The sequence below is a fragment of the Megalobrama amblycephala genome, linkage group LG1, assembly GCF_018812025.1.
Source record: "Megalobrama amblycephala isolate DHTTF-2021 linkage group LG1, ASM1881202v1, whole genome shotgun sequence".
NCBI lineage: Eukaryota > Metazoa > Chordata > Actinopteri > Cypriniformes > Xenocyprididae > Megalobrama > Megalobrama amblycephala.
In genome coordinates this window covers 4,286,533-4,307,471 of record NC_063044.1, presented here as the reverse complement: position 1 = coordinate 4,307,471, position 20,939 = coordinate 4,286,533, and the positions used below count along the sequence as shown (strand labels likewise).

General features: G+C 36.0%; 1 protein-coding gene across 1 annotated transcript; it reads left to right on the top strand.

The window, feature by feature from the left end:
* Positions 1–11,983: 11,983 nt before the first annotated feature.
* On the top strand, positions 11,984–17,888 carry LOC125250457 (chymotrypsinogen A-like). Its single transcript, XM_048163040.1, has 6 exons — positions 11,984–12,038; positions 13,277–13,297; positions 13,401–13,566; positions 16,626–16,900; positions 16,987–17,129; positions 17,598–17,888. Exons 1-6 carry the CDS (start codon positions 11,984–11,986, stop codon positions 17,886–17,888), a joined length of 951 nt encoding a protein of 316 aa, XP_048018997.1.
* The last annotated feature ends 3,051 nt before the right edge of the window (positions 17,889–20,939 follow it).

The window sequence follows — 20,939 nt, the reverse complement described above, 5'->3', positions numbered from 1 at the left end:
ACACATTGAATTTGGCACAGGTTTGCCGGATGCCAGAGAAAGAGAAACAAAGAAAGATTTTGAGTTAATACCAATTACAGAAGTGTTATAAAGCCCGATTAAGTTCATGTATGTGCTTTTCTGACAATAGTTTAACAGAATATTCCAAGCTTTATTAACAAACATGTTGATGCCACTTAAAGGTGCACTAGAAGGTCCACTAGAGGTCGCTAGAGACCTATTCAAAACAAAGGCGTAGCTTGATGACGCCAAGTTTGAGCGCGGAATCTTGGGACATGTGGTATTTACCCCAACAGTCGGTGGAAAAGAATCAGGAGGACTCGGGCAGAAATCATGTTCATGGATGCGATTATTACTGTTATTGTAGTATGAAGCAGAGCAGGACTGAGTGTTGTGGGAGCTGAACGAGGACGCTGGAGCGATCGCGCAACACACGCCACGAGCAGCAGAACTTTTATTATGCCACAGTCGCCGGCACCGCTTCTGCTATTCTGGTCATGAGTATGAGGTAACACAGCTCTGTTTATCATATTAGATACATTTGAGTGTGTTGAAAATTATATTATAACGTTACTCTGTGCGTTCGTTCGGTGGCTGCTGTGAGAAATTGTTACACACTGCAGTAAGATAGATCGATTTTAGAATATCATATTAAATTCTGGATGGCTTGTGTTGATAAATGGCATGCAATTAATTTGAAAACGTATTGTATGATGGAGAAAATGCTGTATTACTGTTACTAAAAATAAAGCTGCATCTGATTATACTATGTTAGCTACTTCACAAAATAGTGTTTTTGGCATGGTAAAGCATGGTACTCGCAAAAAAAATCAAGAAAATTAGATTTAAACAATAAGACTAAACGTGTTGAGCTATATAACAATAATTAGTTTTCTGTCTATAAATATATCAAAACAGTTGTTCCCTTGTCTATTAAAATGTGTAAATATTAAAGCATCTTTGGTGTTTCCATGGTTTCTACAAAATAAAACCAGAAACCGAGGGTAACGCGGATATGACGCAATTGACAGGCGACTCCTCACACGTCCCGAAGCCTTGGTTAAAATTGCAATTTTCTCACGATTTACAAACAGTTGCAAACATTTGGGATATTGTAAGTACTCAAGTGAACAAAATATATAACACTGGCCTAGTGGTTTTTGGATATTTTACTGCAAAATTCTTACATATCGCACCTTTAAGAGCCAATTTAAAGAGCATGTTTGTTATGTTAATATGAAATTTATACAATATACATGATAAATTCTACACAGACATGTTTGGTTTTTGCACTGGGTCTCAATGTGATTGAGAAAAACCTGTAATAGTACCACATTAACACAATATTTTTTGACGCAATTGGTTGATTAGTAGTGATATGGTAATCTCAAATTACAGATTAAAAACAAAAATACATATCTTTCTATTTCACATAAGAAAATAAAGAAACAATTAACAATTTCAAACAGCTTACCAACTTTATCAACTCAGTAAAGAAACACAACTAAAAGTTACAATTTACAATTTGAATTTAACATTTTTTTTTAGTTAAAGTTTAATTTAATTGTGATGTAACAATATGAAGAATTTAAACATTCATACAGGAGATCATTATGATGTAACTGTGGGGTTAAATTAAAAATTAACAACACAGAATACTGCTCCTGTCAAGAAGAAAATGTTCTCTTTTCTTGGCATTCAGCTCGCAACAGACTGAAAAAACACTTCTTGCTGAAGAAATGCAACCACGGGGTTCCCAGTAAAGATTAAATGGCTAAACTGTCCATAGATGCAGGCTACTACTGGTCACCTGCAGAAAATGTTTCGGAGGCATAGGATTAAGGTAGAAATGATTCTGGGTTAGGAATAGGATAGGAAAAGATTTGTTGTTATAAAGCCAACAAAAGATGTTGGCGTAAGAATGTGTCCTATTTGGTCAAATCATTTTTTTGAGAAAAACATACTTTTATCATTCTACAACCATAAAAATGTAATCCTTCTGTTCTGAAGTCATGTCCCTTCTAAATAGGTGAGTAAGTAGACATTAAATGCTTTTGGGAAGTTGGTCTCCTGCAGTGTGACGTGCTACACTAATCTAAAAATAATTTTAACTTTGATAATTATTTGAAACTTATTATGCATGCCTATTTGATGAACTCATATGAATTGAGAGACATGGAGTATTTGTACTTAAATGTAGAGGACTAAAAATACAAAAAAATAAAATAAATAAATACCTAAGGTATACACTTTCCTTCATTTCTATACACAGATCTGCAAAAAATGACTAAAAAACACTGTATTATTAATGCCAGGCCAGTAGTTGGCGATGTCACTTTGTAAAGAAACACTATGCGCCTGTAGACTGAACACGTAATACGCATGCACGTGACGTCACCATTTTCACAAATTTGTGTTTTGGTAGTTTATACAGTGGCAATAACATTACCATTTTCAAAAACTTGCACTTTGGAATGCGTTTTCAAAAGTTTGCATTTTCAGGCCCCCAAACGCCGTTGTCATGTAAATCCATGACCAAAACACTTAGACATGTCTCTGTTCAAGTTTTCCGTTTTTGGTTGAAAGCGGCATCGTGTAAATGCCCCCTAAAGTTCTTCTTTCCAAACGTTCTGCCACCTGTCCCCTAGACTCTATCCCTTCTCATTGTCTGTAAGATATCTTTGCAACACTCTTACCAACATCAAGACATTTCTTTCCTACTAAGCAGGCTCAGGTAACCCCCCAACTTAAGCCTTCAGCCTCTCCCCTGTAAAAAAGGCTGGTTTGTGGTTGATCAGCTGTCCAATTTTCTTTCACAAAACAACATACTTGATAACAACCAATATGACTTCAGAACCGGGTTTGTTGAACTACAAATCCATGCGGATCCTGTCAACTCTTTTTGTTCTGTGCATCATGGGGCCAGACTAGGGCAAAATATCAGACAATAATTTTTTTTTTTACATATTTACTCCATGCACTTACAACCTACTGTAATAAATATAAAATGGCTTAATTTAAAGGGGTGGTTGATTATGATTTCACTTTTTTAACTTTAGTTAGTGTGTAATGTTGCTGTTTGAGCATAAACAACATCTACAAAGTTACAGTGCTCAAAGTTCAAAGCAAAGGGAGATATTTTCTTTTATAGCTGTTTAAGGACTACAACAAACAGCTGTAGGGACTACAAAGAGCTTCTTTCCAGGTTAGTGACATCACTAACCCTAAAATTTACATAAACCCTGCCCCTGAGAACAAGTAAGAAAGGGGTGTGAGGACATGTTGGGCTGCATTAGAGAAGAGGAAGAGTTGTTATAGAGTGTTGTTACCATGCTGTCATTTTACGCCAGACTCTTCACAACCCTTCACAAACGAGGGTCAATTCAACGCTGGTTTTGCACAAAAGATTAACATGATGGCACATGCTAGGCGATAAATTGAATCTATAAATTTATCCACTAACCGTTCAGAAACGTCCAGATACCATTAACTGCTTTTCCCACTGTTGGGCCTGTGCAAGCCAGGGATAACAACAGGCCAATAGTTAGGTCTAGCCCTGGAGAACTAGTGAATTCTTGACTGATTACATTTTACTAGAAAAATACAGAAACAATTTGGCTGCAGAAATAATTTTTCCTCCAATTTTAGGGATAGGGTTAAGTATGATTACAGCTTTACCTTGAGATCAGTTTAGGTCAAGTGGGGTCATCCTTAGGGTTAACATTTCTGGAATGTCTACTTTCTTATGCCGATGCTGATGGATACGCATAAAATGTGACCTTGAACTTGTTGTCATGATATCGTGTGACTTAAAAGACTTTTTGTGGGATTCTGCTTCTGTGCAGCTGCGGTGGAAAGATTCCTTTTAGACTTGTCTCATACTCATGGCATGATTCACAGACAAACTAAAATCCAAGGTATAGGTTTATGAGACATAAACAGCACAGTTGCTGAATGCAAAATATGTGAAAATGTGAACAGGAAACTGTACTGTTGTTGATCTGTTGAAATCCTAAAGGATTCCAAACTTCATCCATTCTTTCAAGCTCACAATTATTTAAAAAAAAAACATAAATGGAATCATTAGTTAACTGGAATCAGAACCAAGTGTTACATTCCTAATACTACTAATGCATTCTAAGCTAACTTTAATGTATTATATATGTTTTCTTCACTGTCTAATGCTTTTTAAGAGTTATTTAACATCTAATGAATGATTAATAATTAATAAATGTAAATCCATCAGAAACATGACTTGCAATGTGTCTTTAATTATGCAAACAGAAAAACATCCCAGAGCTATTATATTTTTTTTATGTGACTTAAATTATTTGTGCATTAAGCAACAGGGCATTATTATTTATCCATTATCTAAATTAAAGTGCAACAATAAACTTGCCTGAACATTAAAAGTTTTTTAAAAGTAATTCATGTCTACTGGTTTGTTAATGCTGAGAAAAATACACTGTTTGTGAGAGCCGTGAAGGAACATGCTGGAGCTTATACAGTTAACTCCACACAGCGTCACCTTAATCTATCAGTATTGATGTGTTGCTGGCGCATCTAATTATAGAGATTACTCGCGCTGACCAGCTGGTACAGTGCAGGACTCAGCGTGTGTCCAAACCTACATGGCTCACTCACCCTCCCAGCTTTATGCTATTTTAATGTGCACCTCAGTTTATGATGTTGGTTTACTTGATAAGGAATTTGTGGTTAAAATGAAACACCAAATTGTGCTTAAATTCCTGGGAGCCTGTATTCAATTGTCAAACAGAAAATAATCAGAAAGGCAACATAAAAAATTAAAAAGACAATGAAACAAGAAAATGTGAATTCCAACATTAATGTGCCAGTGTTGTGGGGGGTGGGGGGGGGGGGATTTAATTTAGAATTTAGTTAAAACAATGGGCACTATAGTAGAGCATCAATGAATGTCCCAACTCACAGGATGGTGAGTTTCTGATGATTTCCAATCTTTGGCTTACACCAAACATCTCAATTTTGGTCTCATCAGATGATAGTCTCCCACATGCCTCCTCTCCAGACCGTATAACTAAAATGTCATGTTTTCACGTTTTTTTTTTTACAGTGACTATTTTTGCCACTCTCCATACAGCTGTGAATTACCCCGGTAAAAGTATGTCATTGGTCTCTTGGTGTCCTCCCTCAATAGTCTCCTTCTTGCACTCAGTGGAGGACATCATGCTACTAAGTAAAGTCACAGCAGGGTGATCCTCTTTTCATTTTACAAGTATTGATTTAACTGTACTCCAAGGGATGCAAAATGGAAATCTTTTTGTATCCATCCCCTGATTTTTGTTTGACTAACAAGAAGTTGTACCTTCCAAAGGTATATTTATAGTACAATCAATTGAAACCCCTTGTCTCACCAGCAAAGTCAAATTTGTGTGCACAAGAAGAACAAAATGGTGTTCCTTGGGCCCTGGGGTAACACTTTATTTTGATGGTCCACTTAGACATTCTACTGACCTTTGCAACTACATGTCAACTCTCATTAGAGTATTAGTTGTCCGTATGCTTAATATCTGCTAACACTTTATTTTTACGCTCACCCAACTACTGATTATAGCTATATCCCAAAGGTCGCATTCGACCTTCTGTCGAAGTCTGTCCCAATTCGAAGGCTCCTTCAAATGTGGCCTCAAAATGCGTCCTGTGTTTCTTGTGAAATGGATCCTTTGAGACCTACCCTACACCAGAATTGATTGCACACTATTGATGACATGATTTTTTTAGAGAGAAATTTCAGATTACACTTTTAAATGTAAGTATTGGGTTTCAACTTGCTTAAATATCCAATGATACAAGTGTAAAAAGAAAACTTTAAAGTGGTTCAAACGATGACATATCTTACTAAGATGCGATTTTATATCGTTTATAATCTTAGTTTATATATAGTTATATATTTTGTTCAGAAATGGACCATGGTGAACATATTTAGACTGGTTCAAACCCTGTTTTGTTTTCAAGACATTTGAATATAATTTTTTTTTAAATGTCCAGCACAAACATCACTGTCACTCGTCAACGACAGCTGTCACAGTTGCTAGACGACAAGAACAATCCTTCATAGGCTAGACCATGTTATTTAATAACGCTCGTTCCGACCTTCGCTGCCTTCGAAGGCATGGCCTTTGAAGTCCACTTCCTTCAAAGGATGCAGCCTCTGAATTGGAACAAATCTTATTCTACTAACCCGGACCCTAACACCTAACCCTTACAATTTTTACAGTTGCAAAGTTACTTATAGTTAGTAGAATGTCTAAAGTGGACCACCGAAATAAAGTGTAACCAGCCCGGTAACTGTATCTACATAATGGTAATCATCTTTTCAGTCATTTTGCTAACCACACACCCTCTCTCCACAACCTTACCCTCCAAAGATGCATCAAGAAACTCAAAGTCAGCAAACCTGAGTTTGCAAAGTGATTCAATAGCAGAGAGGTTCTGATTGGTTAAAAAAGTAGAAGGCCGCTCAAAAGATCCATCCATCCTGCAAACTACTTGTCCTACAGTATGTAGGGTACAACATGTTCTCCAACCAATACGCCTATATAGGTTGTTTGTCACTTCCCTGAAATATGACCCATAGAAGCGTTTACTAAAGTTGCGCCCCTATCGACAACAGGACACTGTCATTATTTTTTCGCCAGTTAGAGGGTGCATGACTTTAAAACGTAAATATAGGTTGTAATAAGGTGTTTTTTTTTTGGGAGGACAGTCTGGTAGGGTAACAGGGATGCTGGAGCCTATCCTAGCGTCTCAGGACAGAGGCAGTGAAACACTCTGGATGAATGGCCAGTACATTGCAGGGCTAATGCTACAAATAGACATACTCGAACTTCATATATTCACACTTCACATTCATAATTTAGTGTCTCAAATTCATCTATGCAGCATGTCTTTGGATTGTGGGGGAGCCTGCAGCACCCCGGAGGAAACCCACGCACACACAGGGAGAACATGCAAACTCCACATCGAAAGACCTCCTGACTCAGCTGGGACTTGAATTGGTGCCACAGAATCACCAACCCACCCACAACTGAATATACAAATTATTCTTTGTACAGTGTAAAATGTTGTACTGGGGTAGGTAGAATATAAATAAACAAAAACCCAGGCTCACTGAGTGGCACTAAAAGGTTAATACTCCATCACGTTTGAAAATAGCGTACTACCCTACCCTACCCTACCCTACCCTACTAAACCTAACCATGAGTGTTACCCAAAGCAAGTGTGAGATAAAAATAGCTTGTTTCTACAAGTTATTGTCACTCGTCGTCATGTTTAACGGAACTCGTACAGGAGTGCAATGCTGTACCAGTGGAGCAAAGCAACAATATATTTATTTACTACATCAATAAAACAATACATATGGAGCTGGTTATGTAAGGCCAACATGAAAATGTGTTGGTTTAGAAATCATGCACTATGGTAAAGGGTTTTAAGATCACAAAGTATTGCACAAAGAACTGTGTGAATATTACTCTTTATTACTGTCAGGGTTAGGTTCAGTTATGTTCGTTCTTAGTTTTGTTTTCATGGACTTTCAGTTTGTTTCATCACTTGCATTCCCTTGTTTGTGTTCCCGCCTGTTTTCCATCTCCATGGTCACCGTCATTATGAGTTCATGTGTATCAGCTGTGTATCATTTATTACCTCGTTAGCTTGAACTAAAGTTTCTGCTTTTCTTATGTGTATCAGTTTAAAGTCATGTGGTTGTGTTTGCCTTGCCTGTTTACCCTGTGGAATATTATTAAACGCATTGGAACCTTTCGTCTTAGTCTTCATTCCTTCATCAGCAGTGTAACCATTACAATTACATTTTGTGAAAAAGAATAAACGTTGTTGCTATTTTATTGCCACTTTAGGTCATTTCAGCTAGAACCTTAAGTGAATTGTATGCATACATTTTTGGAGATTAGCAAAAAATATAGGTAGAGGCACATTTTTCCAATGATCAAATAAATAATTCTGACAGCTTTCTGGTGTTAGACAGCCCCTTAGAGAGAAAAATTAAAATATGGCAATTAATATTCTAAAGAGGCTTAGTAGTGCAGGTGGTAAATAAAGCAGGACTTGTTTAACACTTAATGTCTGATGACAAAACCAACATTAGTGGATGTGAACAGAGAGCCAGAGTGTTATGATGCCCTCCAGAAGATTAAATACAACAAAATAAGACGAAAATGACTTGGATGTTTATTTAGATGCAGTCCTGTGAATATGTTTTCGGATATGAAATGAATTTCAGCTGCTCCGGAAAAGCATTATTAAGGCAGGGAAATCACGTTCTATTTTAAAAGTTGTTTTTTTTTTATTGTCTTCTAGTCGCTTATTATCACTGAGAACAAGAGAGAATTGGTGAAAACGTCAACTCGTTATATGCAGAACAATAACCTGAAATTCAGAGATATTTCATAGCAATAACAGATATAAGAATAGCACAATAAACCATGAGCCAATTTACTTGTCAGAAGTGTCAAAATGCACTCAGTGCTTGTGCTCATAACTGTAAGCGAGTTTTTTAGGATTGTGAAATGTCCCTACAGTAGACATACAGTATATGACTGATATTACACTTGTCTCTGTGATAGCCCTAGACTTTGTAAACATCCCAAAGATCCTTTAAAAAAATGTCACAGTTTATTTTATGATCCAATTCTCAGTATTAACCAACTGTTAACTACGAATTTGCCTCAAAGTCCTAATTACTGCTTATTAATATTCAGTAAGGTAATTGATAATTTAGGTATTGGGATGTAGAATATGGTCATGCATAATAAGACATTAATATGTGCTTTAAAAGTACTAATAATCAGCTAATATCCTAGTAATATGCATGTTAATTAGCAACTAGTTAACAGTTAGAACTGGACCCTAAACTAAAGTGTTCCCATAAAAAAAAAACGTTGCCATATTTCACATATACATTTTGAGAGTTTATTTGGTTTATCAAGCAACTAGACCAGGACCAGAGTTCCAAAATGGACATGGTGATGAAAAAAATATGAGATATGGGAAGAAAGATTATATGTCAATGCTTTTGCTTTCTCTCGCAAATGTTTTGCATTCCCCTCAAACACTTTGCATTCCCTTGCAAAAGTTTTGCATTCATTCACTCGCAAAAAACACAAATGCGAACAAAAGCAAAGTTTCTCTAGGCCGGGAATGCAAAACTTTTGCGAGTGAACGCAAACACATTGAAATATTTTTTCCCCCATCTCATATTTTTACCATTGCCTACCATGTCCCATTAGCAGCTCCATAAAGCACAGCCTTATGCTTGTGAAAAAAAAAAAAAAAAACACGCTTTCTGAATGATAATTCAATTTGTTTATGCAAATAATTTTGGGAAATTAAGTAAAAGAAGCAGCTGTTGCTGGAAAAGAGAGAATCCTCCATTCTGTTCATGTCAAAAAGTAAGAATTTCCAACTTCCTATCAAAGAAGAACACCATGTAGAGGCACATTTCCAACTTGGAGATTCGGGTGGAAAGCTGAAACTCTAGTTTCACCGAAATTTGTTTTGCACAGTAATACAGTGATTCATGCCAACGTTTCTGCACTTACAACAACATTTCTAAACTGTCAGCATAAGAAAATAAGATATTTAATCCTGAAGAATCTTGTGAAGAATATGATTTTGAAAGTTCACAGAGGCAGAATTATTTATTATTATTAATGTAATCATTTATTTGAGATTTGCATAGTAGAGTTATTCAGTGCGTGCCATGGCACCATCATCACAAGTTGAAGAGATGATTGGTCTACATGCCAAACCTAAGACTTGCACACATTCACACTGTTTTTCTTCCATCTCCTGAGGCTGAGGCGGTCATGCGAGCAGGCAAAAACGCCACTCAGATGCAATTAATCTTCTCTTGTCTTACATGAGATGTTTTACCTGAGGGCAAAAAAAATTAACCATTGCCATGGAAAATGATTAAATTACACTAGAGGCCTGAAAACAAAAGTATTTTACAATGATCCATTCAGTCATGTTCTTATTCATAACAGACAGGACAGGTTTTGTATTGAATATTATAATTATGCTCAGCCATAAAAAAAAAAAAAACATTACCTATGTAGATCATAAACTTTTGGGTGACAGAAATAGTATATGTTTTAGCTGTAGAAGCAGGACATTTTGGATACTTAATGTTGTTTCAGCCTTGAGGATTTACATGTAATTGCATTTGATAGATTATACAGTAAACTTTACAATAAGGTCCATTAGTTAACATTAGTTAACTACATTAATTAACATGAACTAATTTACTGCACTTCTACAGCATTTATTAATCTTTGTTAATATTAATTTCAACATTTACTAATGCATTATTAAAATCTTGTTAACATTAGTTAATGCACTGTGAACTAACATGAACAAACAATGAACAACTGTTTTTTTCAATAACTAACTTTAACGAAGATTAGTAAATGTATTGCTCATGCACTGCAAACCCTAATAAGTTGAGACTACTCAAATTATTTGAGGAAAGTGATTCCCTCAGTTCAATTGAGTAATAAGGAAAGTGACAACTCAGTGTAATTGAGTTGACCTAATGTGGTCTTTTCATTGAATTAACTTAAATGTTTAAGTACTGATAACTTAAAAGACGGTTAGTTAATGTTAGTTAATACGATAACACTTTATTTTAGGGTCTTTTAACTAGTTGTTTATTAGGATGCATATTACTAGAATATTGGCTATTTATTAGTAATTATAAAGCACATATTAATGCCTTATTCTACATGACCTTATTCTACATTCTCAATCCTACCCAATACCTAAACTTAATAACTACCTTACTTAATAATAAGTAATAAGCAGTTAATTAGGAGTTTATTGAGGGAAACGTCATAGTTAATAGTTTATATGTGTTCCATATACTGTGTTACCGTTAAAACATTAACTAATGTTTAACCTTAAACTTTACAATAAACCTTATTGTAAAGTGTTACCAATTACACTTGCCACAAAAAAAAAAGAAAAAGAAAAAAACATTTGCAAAGACAGAGCCGTATGATTTCAAAACGCTCTTGCAGTACTTTGATGTCATGCACACATCGGTCTGCGCAGCACTGCTTCAAGTACGACCTTTGCCACGTGACCACTGCAGATTTATTTTGGAGTTAATGGTGCCATTTTGAACAAAGCAAAAGTGACTGTGAGGTGTGTGCTCTTATCCTGGTGCAGATTATAGTGCTGATGGCCAAGTGAGTGCAGGTGAGGGTTAGTATTTCACACTATTACTATTATTTTAAATTATGTCTTAGTTAAGAAACTTTTTGTATGGTAGTGTAAATATATATGTATGTCTTTCTGGTTGACACCACCACAAATTAACTTTAAAATGATGAATAAAATAATAAAAGGGTAGGAGATGAAGATTCTTGGACTCAATGGTTAAATGTATTGTTTATTTGATATGTCAAGTAAGAGGCAAAGGCAGACAGGGAGGTTTATTATAATAACAAATCACGTCCTGTATTGATTTTATAGCCTACAGGACATCATTCAACATCATTTAACATTTAAATCCTGTATTTTATGGGACAGGTGGTATTGTGGCAACCCTACGATAGCAGAAATCTATTACTGAGGACACTCAGGATTCGTGGGTATATTGTAAAATGTTAAATTAATTTCTTTGTGATCAGCTCACAGCACAGCAGATATATGGCATGTTGCAATTTGGTCCTACAAACGGCGGCCACACCACTGTGTGATGTCACATGAAACCCATGAATAAGTAATCCTTAGGTATATTTACATGTAAAAGTGACTGGGGCGTGTACTGTAAATACTGACAATAAAGGCATCTGAAAAAATATGAGCCAGAGACTGAGAATCTGACAGAACTCTTGATGAACACGACAGTACCTGATTTTCATCTCATTAGAGACCTGAGAGTAAAGCAAACAGCAGTCAGAACACAGAGCAGAGCATAAGTATGAAGTTTAACACAGCTGTGAGTGTTGTTGGAACCATACTTCTCAACATAGCAGGTAAGATCTTACTAAAGTCTATTAAATTAGCACCGGATTCACAGATGAGGCTTATGGCTAGTCCCAGACTAAAATGCATTATTGAGCTGTTTATTTATTTTTATAAAAGCTAGTTAAATGTCCTAATTGAACTAAGGCATAATCCTGGCTTAATCTAAGCCCTGTTTGTGAAACCAGGTCAAAGTTTTATCTTAATAATGTTTAAATGGTTTAATAATGACAAGCTGATTGAATTTCTGTTGCTAAGAACCTTTGTAACTCACACACATCGAGACCTGAAATGGCTGTACAGACAAATAAACTACCCACTTGACTGAATTTACCTTTCTCATGATTGTAAACACCTTTCGATCTAAAGGTTTATGCTTCAATGCTTAAAATGTTAGATAAATATATATTGTGCTATATATTCGAATGTATTTCTTTTTACAGTTTTAATGGATGAGTTTAATGCATATGAAGTTATTCAATACTGTTTAAAAAGCATCTCGGGATGCGCCTCATGAAGTTGGTTGAGTAAATATACCGAGTGAGGCCTGGAATCTAGATAAAGGATAGCAACTTTAAGGAAGCTAAAATGTTCTAAAATGTGGAAAACGGCAATAATAACTTATGAGTAGTGTCCAAACATTCAACTTATTCATCTTAGTCTTATTCTACTACTTTTTTCCTACTGTATGTATAATAACAGTAATGACTGATATTTTAAGATTTTAATATTATTAACAATCAAAGGGAAAAAAAACTAAAAGTGTCTGTAAGACCTGTTTCTAGCACTACTAGCTGTGCATGTAAGCAGTAAGTAATGTGTATTTATCTCAGCCTATGTTAACATGATACAGTATTCACACTATTCACACAAGCAGCATAGTAGAAGTTGTGGTAGATTTCCCCTACACACACCTGACTTAAACAGGGTGTCTTTACTTCAACACATAGGCTTCTCCTCTTCGACACCTGCTCGAGTCGGACAATGTTTTGCCCTTTATGAACAGCAGTGCTCCACTAAACACTATCACAAGGAATTTAAATAAGATCTCTAGTGTCTAACCTGTCACGCAATCAGACAGACTCAAGACACTTTATAATTTATGGCCATTTTATAAACAAATGCTCACTCCAATAAACCAGAAATGACTGTACTTTCTGCCAACACTTATGAAAAAGGTGAAACAGTGAGATTGTTGGCAACACAAAACAGTTTATCTAAATCTCCTTCATATCTTTCTCCTTCATAGGTTCTCTCTGCCAGTTAGATGGTAAGTCGTCATACCCTTAATGACCATTCAACTCTGGTTCAACATGTGTATTTTTACAGGGCCTTTTAATCAGAAATTCACACATTTTCTTTCCTATAATCAGTATGTGGTCAAACCACCCCCAACAACAAGATTGTTGGAGGACAGAATGCAATGGCAGGGTCCTGGCCGTGGCAAGTCAGCATTCAAGATAAAGATATAATGCATGTTTGTGGTGGGAGTCTAATTAATAAAGACTGGGTTTTGTCTGCTGCACACTGCTTCGAGAGGTATGAAGTTTGAAGCTTACAATGTTAGTTTGCCCAAAATGAAAATTCTGTCATCAATTACTAACTCTCCTGTTTTTCCAAATTAAGACTTTTGTTCATCTTTGAAACACAAATGAAGATATTTTTAATGAAATTTGAGAGATGTTCATATCAAACAAGCATGCTTAAGCTTCCATTTGCCAAATTTGAGTGCTCTATGTGTAACAAGGTTAAAATTGTTTTATTTCACAAGATTTTCCTGTTAATATGAATTCAGTGCTGTTCTACAACTGTTTAAACCAGTGTTTCTAAAAATACATGGTTATGGCTTTTTGAGAAAAATTGCAGAATTACACTTTTAAACGTACAGTGCGTATTGAGTTTTAACTTACTCAAATATCTAATGATACAAATGTAAAAACCTTTAAAGCAGTTCAAATGTAGACTTATATCTTATTAAGATCTGATTATATATAGTTTATACTCTTTATTATGCAGAAATGGACCATGGTGAACATCGTGAACCCTGTCTTGTTTTCAGACAGTTTAATATAACATTTTAAAAAATAAAGTCCAGTACAAACATTACTGCCACACATCAATGACAACTGTCACAGTTGCTAGGCAACATGAACAATACTTTGTAGACTAGACCATCCCATTTAACAATGCTCAGTCTGACCTTCGTGGCCTCTGAATTTGGACACAGCTAACTTGTAGTGGGTTTCAGAACCCCACTTGGCACCAAATCTTTTTACAAATAATTGCATATCAGTAACTGTCATAGTGAGGGCTGTGCCAAGTGTGCAACCGCACAGGCCCTCACACCAAAGTAAAGTGACAGCTGACTTGATGATGTAAAGCTAACAGTTAAAGTTCATGATTTTGTCCTTCGAAATACTATAATACTAAAAGAGTTAAAGACATAGCTAAAGGTGAGACTATCATGACTGTATAATTCTAACTTACAATATTGTTCTGCATCACACATCAAGTTTGTAGAGAGCTTTATTCATTTCAGTTTAAATTCTGATTTTGGCCACCTCTTGAATGGGTCAAACCATAGATATTACCTGAGAAGTTCAAGTAAATATGCTAGAAATCTGCAGTCCCTCAGTTGTCCTCAGTCTAAAAGGATGGATATCATACAGTCACTGCTGGAAAGGGTTCAAATATGTAAAAGATGCTGGAAAACCAAAGAATCTGCAGGACCAGGAGGATTTTTCTGAAGCATATTGGGCAGTTTAACTGCTCAGAACAAACAAGGGACTCATGAACAACCATCACAAATCAAGGGTATGTAAACTTTTGAAAGGGGTCATTTTTATTAATTCAGTTTTTTTTTTTTTTTGTGGACTATATGTAACCATCTTTTATGTAATATATAGTACTTATTCAGGACAGTACTATATAAAAAATAGCATGCACTTTGTATGATCTCTCTTAATTTGTTAAAATAATTAAATTAATATATGCAAAATAATTATTTTGCAAGGGGTGTGTAAACTTTTGAGCACTCATACTGCTTGCTTCTACCCTTTTCACATTGCTCATGATGCCCGGGTAGGTTTGATTACTATGTGCAGAGTGTTGTTTGTTCTTGAGAGTTCATGTTCTGTGTTTGTTTCACTTGCAGCAACAAACTTTGCATCACAGTTGCTTCCTTGTTTCGTTTAACCCCTTAGAATTCCTAAGGTCTTTTGCGAATGGTATGTGCACCACGAGCAGTACAGTGGAACGCTAACAGGCTAACATAGGAAGCATTGTGGAAGTAATTTTATGTGATTTACATTTTAAAGTAACTGAAATGTATGTTTTAAATGTGGTTTGATGCATATTTTAACTGTGTATGAATGTAGGTGTATTAAACATTTGTAATTGTGTTTTGGCAGATTTATCTGGGAGCTGACCACTGTTTTTTCCAGTATGGTAACACTTTATATACCTGCACACTATGAATCATTAGTTAATAGGCATTAGTAAGCAGTTTATAAATGCTTTGTTGTTGATTTATAAACATGTCTATAATGTGTTTAATAATTGCATTTTCAGACTTTATTAATGATAATTTTTTCAGTTCTAAATGAAGTATTACATTATTTACAAAACAGTTAAGAGTTATCAGTTGTTAATAAGATCATTTATAAAGTGTAAGTAAAAGATGAATGTACTATTTAAATGTACATATCAGTTGCCTCAAAATAGCAACACGCCAACAATGCACTTGAACACACATCGTTTTCAGACCAGCACGTCCATGGGTGCCCAAATGGGCACAAATGCATTTGCTATTTAAACAACGTGGTGCAGGACGTGAAAATGATAACTGCGTCGGGTTGAAACTAGCAAAAACACTTGTGTCACGCCTGCCGTTGCATTGTGCCGGGTGTATGATAGGGCCCAAAGACTTTCAGCCTAAGTTAATCAATCTGGTCCCCTCATTGTTGCCATTTTTGTTTGTATTCTGTGTATGTCTTTGTATCTTGTTGATATTTTGATTTTTTGTTTATCCATTGGCTGTTTAGCTTCAAGAGTTGTTCTCCTTTTAAAGAAATAAAGAGACTGTGTACTCCACCAATGCCTTTGTAGTCATTTAGTTAAAAAACTTGAGTGGGCCTACTGCCCCTATTGTAAGCCCTGTTACATACATATGTTTGGGTACGTTTTCATCATGAGACCAGGTTGGTTCGCTCATTGATATAATCATGTAAAAGCCTAAATGTAATTTGTTCATTATATAGAGCAATTGTGTCTCTTCAGAGGATCTGGATTAAATTGTTCAATTCATATGAATTTATTTTATAGTCTCTTTATGAAAGCTTTGAAGCATCAGAGTTTAATATGATTAAAATATGCTTTTAAAATATGCAGAGTAAATATGCTTTTAATATGTGGACAGAAATTTCTCAGATTTCATTAAAAATATCTTTATTTCTGCTTCGAAGATGAATGAAAGTCTTGTAACCACATAAGATTGAGTAATTGATGACAGAATTTTCATTTTGGGGTGAACCAGTCCTACAACTCAAGACAAATAAAATTTATCATAGTGGAAGTAAACTGCCTTTACCTGTTTACAGATCCATGAGTATTAGCAGTAACATTAGGATCTCCCTAGGATGTCGGAGCCAATTTGGCTCAAACCTTCATGAGATAACTAGGACAGTGAGTGTAGTCATTAAACATCCTAACTATGACGAGTCTACCCGTGACAATGACATAGTGCTGCTCAAGCTCTCCTCTTCTGTTAACTTCTCTGAATATATTAATCCAGTCTGTCTGGCTGCTGCTGGTAGTACATTTGCAGCAGGTACAGAGAGCTGGGTCACTGGATGGGGCCTGTTACAAAATGGAAGTGAGTGAATATTTACTTGCAAATACTGTAAAGCTCAACAAAAGGCTATTAAATGGCATTAAAATTGTCCTCTCAATTGGTCACAGACAAGGAGATTTCTGACATACTGCAGGAGGTGATGATACCAATTGTGAGCAACAGTGACTGTGATGATGCTTATGAAGGTATCATCACAAGCAATATGATTTGTGCTGGATTGTTAAATCAGGGAAGGAAAGATGCATGTGAGGTAAGACATCATTCCTTTTTATAACCTCATTTATTTACAACTTACAAACACTAATAAACAGTTTTGGGTCACTTGCAAACTTTACATTACCATTATTAACCTATCAGGGTTGACAAATCTGAGTAACAAAACAAGCCCTAGCACAATGGTCCTAGCCCAAACATTAAAACAAAATAGCAAAATATGAAATAATAATTTACTAATGTTGTGAACTCATGTGAGTGACAGGTTGTCCCACCCTCACGCCAGTAAACACAAAGAAGAAATGTCGCTGCAAGAGGGACAAGTTATTTTGATAAAAAGATTACGAGTGCATGTGAAAAGAAAATAATAATGATAAACTGCACAAATAAACTGTTTATAATAAACACTACAATGTTACATAAAAGAATTTTCGACTTTGATTTCATGGTGACCTAACAGTTAACAGTACTTTCAGACATATAAATGTTGTGTTTATCGTTGCAGTACGACTCCGGAGGTCCAATGGTCAGTAGGAACAGCGGTCCAATGGGCAGTAAGAACAACTCCCGGTGGGTTCAGTCTGGCATTGTGAGTTTCGGTATAGAAAATTGTGCTGACCCCAAAACACCTGGTGTGTACACCAGAGTGTCTCGGTACCAGGACTGGATCAACTCTAACATTGACAGCAACCAGCCTGGATTTGTCGAATTCAGTTCCAATGGATTCAGAAGCTCACCTAACCTGCTTTTATTATCCATTATTCCTTTCTTATGCTCTCTATATCTCTTTTCATAGAGATTGCCTAAATGACAATTCTCAGGGTTCTTTGATTAAGAAGACAGTTGTGCTGTACAAGTTCTAATAAATAGGTGGAGAGATCAGGTATATTGTTTTGTTATAATGTTATAGTCTTTATCTTTTTAAAAATGTACAACTTTATTCTTGGAAAGCTATTCTTGAGTTTTTACATTCAAATATTGTACACTAATGAAGTTCAGAAAGTTTGTGAAGGTGCGGATTATGATATTTCGCCCAAATATGAGACATAGGCCTACATGATGCATTATTTTCCTCACTCTGCTTCAGAACTGATATTTTAAGAGACTCTGAATTTATATTGACTGTTGTATTTAATTGCAAATTTACTGCAGCCACTTTTGATTTATCGTTTTATATTATTTACAATAACATATTGGTATTCTTTTTTGTTCCTAGTTTAGGGGTATAATGAAGTTCAAAATATGTGATCACTAAGCAGCGATATACTGTTATCGAACATCTGACGCTGCCCACAGTGCTGAGAGCGGCATTTGGATGAGTATGTAAATATGTGCTGCGCTCTTTCCTCTCAAAAACATAATAAACACACAACAAAATTAGGGAAAAAAACAGTAAGCATTTTAATCAAGCATAAGAAAAAGCATAGCAACGTGGATATGTTTGTTTGCACAAGCTCTGCAATTCAGCACTCAAGTAAAGTCACATAACATTTATTTATATAGCACTTTATACAATACATTGCTTAAAATCAAGCAGCTTTACCATATTAAACATGTTTTAGTGTCTTGTTTCATCAGAAGTACAACTTAATTTTCTACTACTGTATATAGCAGCACATCAATGTGTTCATGTTTTCACTTGCGGATGTCTGACCTCCATGGATTGAAAAGGAGAAATGAAGCGGAAAAGATTTCCATGTAAAAGATGGCGGAGCCTCCGCGCACACCTACCTATTGTGTAATCGCTATGGACTAATGGTAGTACAAAGGTGTTTACCAGCCGAAGCAAACCTTTCCGGAAAATTCGCTTTGGCAAGCTGTTTCGAACTCCCAAACAAAGTTCTTTTATTATTATTATTATTTTTTTTATTATTGTGCAAAACTAACAAGAACTAAAACAAGACAGCAATAAACAACAATGAACAAACACAAACAAATGTTAGGGTTACAATACAAAGCCACAAAGAGTATTAAACTAGCTTAAATTAATTACACAATTTGGCTTAAAAAGAAGATTGAAGATGGCTACCTTTTAACAAAGATTGAAAAATCAATCCAAAATATTGTGCAATATACACAGTCCCAAAACAAATGATTAATTGTCTCTTCAAACTGATGACAAAATAAAATCACTAAAGATTGCATGCAACTCTTGTATTAGTACTAAGAGATTTAGCATACAGAAAAACAGCTTTACTTGACATTATTACGTAACTCTCTTACGATAAATGGAGTGAATAGAGATTTTAGGAAACATTAGAACAGTTTTACACCAGAGCTGTAACAAGCAAGTCAGACCATGACATCCTGTAAATATGAAAATAATTAGGCTACTTGTAGATGAATAAGGTTGGGGTCATTCGGTGGGGGGGGGGGGGGGGGGGAGAAGATGTAAAGTAAAAGGAATAAGAATGCCGTCCTTGCTGACGAGCAATCTGTACAAATGGCCAAAGTTTGTTAAGCTGCACGCGATCCTCGGGGGACAAGTCTTCTGCAAAACGCAAGTGGTGCTTAGCTAGGTAAGAAGAGTTCTTCGCAGCTTTCCAGAGAGCATCACGAAAATGATTCCGCAAAGTTTTCGACCAGAGGGCAGAGTGTTGTCGCTCCTCATTTTTCCTAAACGGTGTACCACATCAATAAGCTCATGAGATTTGCCAGCAAAAGCTGGGAGAACAGCCTTTTCAGTACTTTCTGTCTGATGTTTTCTCCTGGTTGTTCAGGTAGACCATGGAGCCACAGATTCCATCTCCTCTTGTATCTGGAAAGACCCTGTACTTTGTTCTCCAACTCTCTGATTCTTTTTTCAGCATTTGTCACCGCTTATCAACTCGCTCCACTTTTCCCTTTACATCTTTAAATTCTTCTTACAGAAATTAAACTGATATCTTCACCGCCTCAATGCCTTTGTCAAGGATGTCTGCTCTTTCATTGATGATGGACTTGAGAGATGTTATTATCATCATGGCTAATGGGAATTGCAGATCCTCATCATCGTCATTCCTACCTTTTTTGTGCGTAGGTTCCTTTATCGAAGTTACAGGTAGCGGAACGACTGCTCCAGAATTCAAGTAAAAGTCCACAGTAGCACAGGCACCAAGATTTAAAGATGAATCCATCAATTTAGTTTTGCGTTTCTTATCTTCTTTCATAGTCTAAAAACCCTCCCAGTGGTTCAAGCAAGTAGCACTGATGAACAAGATAAAGGCGACGAAGGAAAGTGAAATGCATTAACTAACAAAAACTAAAACAGAACGAATAATTCACAAAAACGAACTTCCCAAAAGCAGAGAATAAAAAAAACAAACTAAGGCCGTGTGTCCACCAGAGCGTTTTTTCCAGCTCCGAGCGTACTTTTTCAATTGTTTTCAATGGGAGCGCCGCGTTTTTTAAACGCCAGGAGCGTAACGAGGCGCTGAGCGTCTTTTTCACGCTCAAGCGCTGAGAGCTGGACGTTTTTTACTGGTCGCCTTGAGTTGAAGAATGTTCAACTTTGAATAAAACGCTGCGCTCATCACTGTCACTTTTTAGCCAGCCGTCCAATCAGAGTGGAGAGGGGCGGGACAAATACAACACCGACCATCTGTCACAACATTCTTGCTGTACAAAGACATCAACAAGCAGAGAACGAAACAAAATGGATGAGAAATTAATATTGCTGCTCTCTGAAAATACATAGCAAGTAATTTCACATTGTGTGAACATTTTTTTTCTGAAACAAATTACCTGCAAAATCAGTTATAAGTAACAGTGACGCGGATATTCCGTATCATAGCAACAAAGCGTCTCAACGGAAAAAAACGCTGCGCAGCTGAATCGCTCTCAAGCGCTTACAGACGGGCGTTTTAAG